This window comes from Elephantulus edwardii, unplaced genomic scaffold, assembly GCF_000299155.1.
Source record: "Elephantulus edwardii isolate Elephantulus edwardi_28Jun2011 unplaced genomic scaffold, EleEdw1.0 scaffold00141, whole genome shotgun sequence".
In the NCBI taxonomy this organism is placed as follows: domain Eukaryota; kingdom Metazoa; phylum Chordata; class Mammalia; order Macroscelidea; family Macroscelididae; genus Elephantulus; species Elephantulus edwardii.
In genome coordinates this window covers 7,833,014-7,839,599 of record NW_006399891.1, presented here as the reverse complement: position 1 = coordinate 7,839,599, position 6,586 = coordinate 7,833,014, and the positions used below count along the sequence as shown (strand labels likewise).

The 6,586-nt window shown below is 39.7% G+C and overlaps 1 protein-coding gene across 1 annotated transcript in view; it reads right to left on the bottom strand.

The window, feature by feature from the left end:
• Positions 1–6,452: 6,452 nt before the first annotated feature.
• TTF1 (transcription termination factor, RNA polymerase I) overlaps positions 6,453–6,586 on the bottom strand; it is a 16,695-nt gene continuing 16,561 nt past the window's right edge. The window contains exon 8 of the mRNA XM_006894439.1: positions 6,453–6,584. Within this exon, the coding sequence (XP_006894501.1) occupies positions 6,453–6,584 (132 nt within the window). The remainder of the gene's footprint in view (positions 6,585–6,586) is intronic.

The window sequence follows — 6,586 nt, the reverse complement described above, 5'->3', positions numbered from 1 at the left end:
AGCAAGTGACTGAAAAGATCATGGCCTGAATAAGGCATATTTTAATCCTCGTACTAAAGTCACTGCTCCTCAGGAATTTGGAGAGGTTTCAGATTACTGGCTTTCTCAGTGCAATATATCTCCTGATATGGAGACCAAGTGTAATGATTGTGGATCCAAGTAAGATGAAGTCATTGACAGGTTCAGCCTTGTCCCATCTATCAAGACGTTGCCTATAGGTCCAATGGTGAGAATTTGTATTTTCTTGATATTGAGATGTAACTTATATTGAAAACTTATATTGAAGTCTCTGTTCTCCTGATATGCATGTGCATATAATAAAACTTCTGCTTTTTCCATGCCAATCCCTGTGTTCAAGATTGGCTTTTTAGGGGGCAGGTGGCTGGATTGTGTTTTTCAGGAAACAAAATGATAGTAGACTGCAGTGAAGCTGGATGCTTCCTAAGTGTGTGGGAGGCAGAATTGATAGGTTTTGCTAATGATTTGGATGTGAGAGAACGAATAAGACTTAAGGATGACTCCTAAGTTTCTGGCTTGTATCCAATTAAATGAATACACTGGCAGAGAGGAGGAAGTCTGTGGGTGGGTGACAGGTTTTTGAAGTGTGAGTGGGCAATTAAAAGGTTGTTTGTAATATGTTAAATTAAAAATATAAAGTACCTAGTGGGAGATATCAATTGGCACATATTTTTTTTCTGTCTGGAGTTGAGGAAAGAATTTGACCTAGAATCATACATTTGGGAACCATCAGCATTACAATGTTATTTAAAGGCATAGAAGACTGAAGAGAAGATAGCCCCAAATTGGGACCTAAAGAACAATAACATATTTAGTCACAGAGCTCCCGAAGTGCAGTAGAAACTGCTAATTGATTCCCAGTATTTTGTTTTTAAAATGGGACATACTAGAGCTTGATCATAGGTTGACATTGATTTGGAACTCAAAAACACAAGCAAAGGTCACTGCCATAAAGTTGGTTCTAATTTATAGTGACTCTCTATTAGGTTTCTCACCACTGGGCCAATTGGCAGCATCATGATAGATGGTGAAGAGATTGAGATTGTTAACGGTTTCAGCTTGCTTGGTGCCAAAATCAACACTCTTAGTATTAACAGCCAGGAAATCAAAATATGAACTGCATTGTGAAAACAGGCTGTCAGGGACCTCTCCAGAGTGCTGAAGTGTCAGTCTGGAGAGTGCTGTGCGCCTGATCCAGGTCATGGTCTTCACAATTATTTTCTATGCATCAGAGAAATGGAAAATGACTAAGGATGATAGAAGAAGAATCCATGCCTTTGAGCTGTGGTGCTGGAGAAGAGTACTGAATATATTATAGACTCCTAAGAGAACAAACAGGTCTGTCCTGGGGAGGGTGAAACCAGGCTGCACTTTGGAGGCAAGGATTCTGAAGCTCTGACTGACATTCCTTGGGTATGTTGCCAGGAGGGACAAATTCTTGGAGAAGAAAATGATGCATGGAAGGGTGGAAGGAAAGCACAAGAGAGGAGGACTCTGGATAAAATAGATTGATTGACTCAGTAACTGGGGTAATGGTGGTTGGGGTGTCAGAGACAATGAGACAGAGTTCAGAGCTATTGTACATAGGGTCGCTAAGAGTCGCAGGTGACTCAGCAGCACATAACAACAAGGCTGTAAATGGTTTTTCTTCCCCAAACACATATTCTTTATTTGTTCATTTGATTAAAAAGTTAAAAAATAAAGATAGATTTATTAGAAAGTTACATCCCAAAAGGAATAGACCTCTCTCCTTGACAGGAAAAATAGAGAGTCCTGCTTATTTGAATTATCAAAATTAATTTTTACTTCCCTCCCATCACTATTAACCCTCAAAAGATTGATCCTCAAAAGATTGATGCTGGGGAGCTCTGGTGGCCTAGTGGTAAGGAGCTGCAACTACAATCCCAGAGGCACACGGTTCGAATTCACCAGATGCTCTGCGAGGGAAGGAGGGACAATCACCTCCTGTACCAGTCAGATCTGATTTGACGGTACACTCACACAAAAATAATAAAATAAAAATTTAAGGAAAAAAAAAGATTGATTCTGTGTGTATTCATTTCCTTTAACAATTCATTGCCTTTAAGTTCGAACCAACTCAGAGCTGACCCTCCAGCATGTTTTCTGAGGCTGTAAATCGCATGAAAGGAGACTGCCCATCTTTCTTCCACAGTCACTGGTAGATTCAAACCACCAAAGGGGTTTGGGGTTCGCAGTGCAACTCCCTGAAGGAGGCAATACTAGAACTCTCACCCTTCCTTAGTTTTTTTATTAGTGATTTTACAGTATAATTGTCCCCTTGTGACTGACTGACATCCCTCAGTATAACTTAACTTGTTCTAGATTAATTCATGTTTTGCAATGTAACACAAATTCTTCAACATCTTTTAGTGATATAACATCCATTGTATGAATATACTGTGTTTCTTCACTCATCCATCCTTTGTTGAACTGCTGGCTCCCTATTTTTAGCCTTCTATGTTTACTATCCTTTATGTATGCTTTTGTCTAATCAGTTTGTGAATGATGTTGTCATGTGTGTGAATTTCAGTTTGTCATCTATTGTTGCCTCTTGATCTGAAGAACTTCAGTATTTCTTGGTTTTTTTGAAGGGTTTGTCTAGTTCTCATTAATTCCCTGAGTTTCTGTTTAATTGAGAATGCCCTCATTTCATCAACACATTTGAGGGACAGTTTTCCTGGGTAGAGGATTCTTGCCTTATATTTTCTTCCCTTTCAAATGTTTGATATCATCCAATTGCCTTCTGGCTTGAATGGTCTCTGCTGAAAAACTGGAGCTTAATCTTTTTGGTTCTCATATGGGTGTTTTGGGTTTGTTTTTTTTTTTTTTAACCATTAATTTTGAAAAATTTTATTATGTCCTAGTGGTGTTCTTTTTGGTTTTGCTGTTTGGGGTTCACTCAGCTTTTAGAGTTTTATTAACTATGCAAAGGCATTTGATTATGGGGACCATAACACATTATGATTAACTTTGAGAATAGGTTTCCCAGACCCATTAATTGTACTTATGGAAAACCTAGGCCCAGACCTAGAAACTGCTGCCTGAATACAGCAAGGGAGCAATGCATGGTTTAAAAGTAAAAAAGTATACATCAGGCTATCCTTTCTCCAAACCTGTTCAATCTGTATTCTGATAAAACAATTAGAGAAGCTGAACTTTATGAAGACTGTAGCATCAGGATTCGAGAAAGACTCATCAATAAACTGCCTTATGCAAATGACACAACCTTGCTTGTTGAAAATGAAAAGGATCTAAAATACTTTCTACAGAAGATCAAAGATTACATCCTTCAACAAGGATTACATTTTAACATAAAGAAAACAAAAATCCTCACCACTGAACCAACGGACATCATGATAGATAGACAAAAGACTGAAGTTGTCAACAACTTAATCTTACTTGGATTCACAATCAATGCCTTCATACCAACAGTCAAGAAATCAAAAGACATGTTGTTGTTGTTAGGTGCTGTTGCATCGAGCGCAACACAGCGACCCCACGGACAAAAGATGAACTCTGTTTTGTCCTGTGGTATCCTCACCCTTCCTGACATACAAAAGCCCATAGCAGTAGTCACTTGTGTCAATCTACCTGGTTGAGGATCTTCCTCTCCCTCACCAACCCTCTACTCTTCCCAGCATCTTGTCTCTCTCCAAGGAACAGCACCCCCTACATGTCCAAAGTATGTGTGGCAAAGCATCATCCTTCTTGCCTCCAAAGAGCACTCTGCACCATCTCCAAGGACTTGGCTGTCCATGCGATGTTCAGTGCTCTTCTCCAACACCACAGCTTAAAGGCATCAATTCTTTTTCTGTCATCCTTATTCATTTTCCATCACAGGCGACTCAAAGGCACATAGAACAAACAACAGCAATAACTTGTTCTGTAATGATTGTTTTGTAGATTTTCCCCCCGTTTAAATTGGTTTCACTTTGCTGCCTGAGCTATTACAGTGATGTAAATCTTTGCATTCTTTTATCTGACTGAACCACCGTTTAAGTGTGTTGTTACATTGTTGCTAGTCTAGGGATTTTTTTTTCTAAATAAAATTTTGTGATTTTAACGAACATCTACAGAGAAGTTAGATTTTCATTCCTTCACTGTTGTACACAACTACTTTTAAAATCTTAAAACTAGGGGATAGTATATATGCAGTCCCCCACTACTACAAATTATGCAGTTGAGTGTCTGCATTTAGGGAATTCGCAGGGGTCAGCATGTCCACAGTGCAATGGATGAGCTTCACCCTAGGAAAACTATCTTCTTGATTGTGTTATTTCCTCAGTTTGGTGATTCTTTTTTTTAGTTTGGTGATTGTTAATGGCTCACCTCCTGTCTTCTGGTAGCTGTGACAGAGGATGGTGATGTATGCAGTTCTCTGTTCTCTGTATAGAGCAGTTGAGGGCAGACTGGGCCCACGTTGGTCAAACAGGTGAAGTAGGGGCCAATCTTTTGTTGTACCTGTGGGGTGTAGCTGCAGGAGGTGTACACGTGACTGCATTTTTGCTCTTTCCTCTGGCAGCTAGCTGTTGTTGGGACAATGCCTCAGTCAAGGTTTCTGAGTCCTCTTAACTCAGAAGCGGAAGGCTAGTGCTGTTCCTTAAGTCTGGAAACTGCTGAAACCTGTCCACCATGGGTGACTCTGCTATTTAAAATACTGATTTGAAATAGCTTCCATCAGCACAGGAATACACGAGCCACCACAGTGCAGCAAGTGCATTATGGTCCTATATACTGTTGACTCATAGTTTCCATTCTACACTCTCCCTCATACGGAGATCACTCAGTCACTGCTCAGTCAGGACCAACCCACAGCTGACCCTCCAACTGGTTTTCAAGCTTCTAAATTGCATGGGGGGAGATTGCCCATCTTTCTCCAGCAGAGCTGCTGGTGGATTTGAACTGTCAGAAAGATATGGCTTTTGGGTTGGTGGCTCAACTTTCATCACACATCACCATCAGAGCTCCCTTAAGGAGAGGGATAGAAGCGTGAAAACTGTATTTCCTACTTGCCATCAAGAATCTGGTATGAGCTGCCTGTGTGAGGCTCTTGCCAGAGAATGGAAGGCAGAAGAAGTAGAAGCTACTTCCTATGGTTCCATGGATACCAGACCCCTGAGGTGGACATGGGGCAGTGAAAGGACAGAGGAGCAGAGATCCATCAAGGGCAGTGATAAAAGCAGCAGACAACCCAGAGTTTAGGAGGTAGTCACAGTCGGCACACAGTGTGTTAGAAGTCCTTGTTAGCTGTCCTGGAACTGACCTGCTCTTGAAGATTCTGTGTGTACAGAGCAGAACTGCACCATAGGTTTTTAAGCAGATGACCAGGACTGTGTCCCGAGGCTCCACTGGGCAGGTTCAAATTGCCCACTTTTGGGCAAGCAGCTGAATGCTTAACTGTTCATGACTCCTAGGGACTCCCATGAAGCAGACTGGGGCAGGTCCCACGGGTGGCAGCTACCTCCCCAGTTCTCTGGGTAATACTACCCCCTCCCCTTTTTTCTTTCATCTTATCCTATTTTCTACTCCAAACACCTATTTATTAAATCCTTCTCCAAAATAATTCGCGTGTGAACTGTCCATCCCCCTCCACTAAAGCACTACTACTTCAATTCTAAAAATAACCATAGAAATTTGGTAGGAGTAAGCTGTGTGTGACACGCTGTTTTTCAGTTAGTTTAACATAGCCATTACCAGGAATTTTTTTTGTGTGTGTGGGTGGTTTTTTTTACACCAGGTTTTTAAAGGAAAATGATAAAATATAAGTTTTTCTACAAGAAATAGACTAAGCAGCTTGTTTTTCTTTTTATTTTTTCAGTTCAAAATAGATTCAGTTTGAAAAGGTACTTTGTACAAAAAACATGTCTTTATAAACATCATAATGATATTCAGGAAGATGAAGATGCACATCTTATGCCAGGAAAACAGAACCAAGACTAGTGTGAGGATACAATAGATTTACAACTTCCGTCTATTCTTATTTACCCTGAGAACATACATACAAATGGAAAAACAGAGCACAATGGCATGTATTCTTAGTATTCTGAACTTCCTCATCTTTGTTGAGTGCACATAGCTAAAAGTGCAAAATGAAAAGTTCAATGTTTTTAGGACTATATTTTCTGCTAGAATTGGAGGAATTTGGTATATTTACACTTCTAAAACAGTTCCCCGCATTTTCAAGGTAATGGTACAGAAATAATAAATCATTTCATATGCTCTTGTTTCTTTACACATAAAAGCAAACTTTAATATGAATGTATTAATTCCTTTTTATGTTCCACTATACATTCAATAAAAAGCAGTAACAAGCGCTCTTCTAATACACATTTATACACACACACACACACACACACACACACACACATATACACACCTAAACTAGGAAAAAAGGCCATGAAAATAACTTCTGCTTAATTCTTTTCATTTACTTCTTCCTCACTGTCATCATCACTATAAAAGATGTCTCGAAACAAGAAAACTTGCTTTAATGGGGCTGGAGTTTGAATTTCAATGCTGTCTTTCTCCAACTTCTTTTCCAATTTTT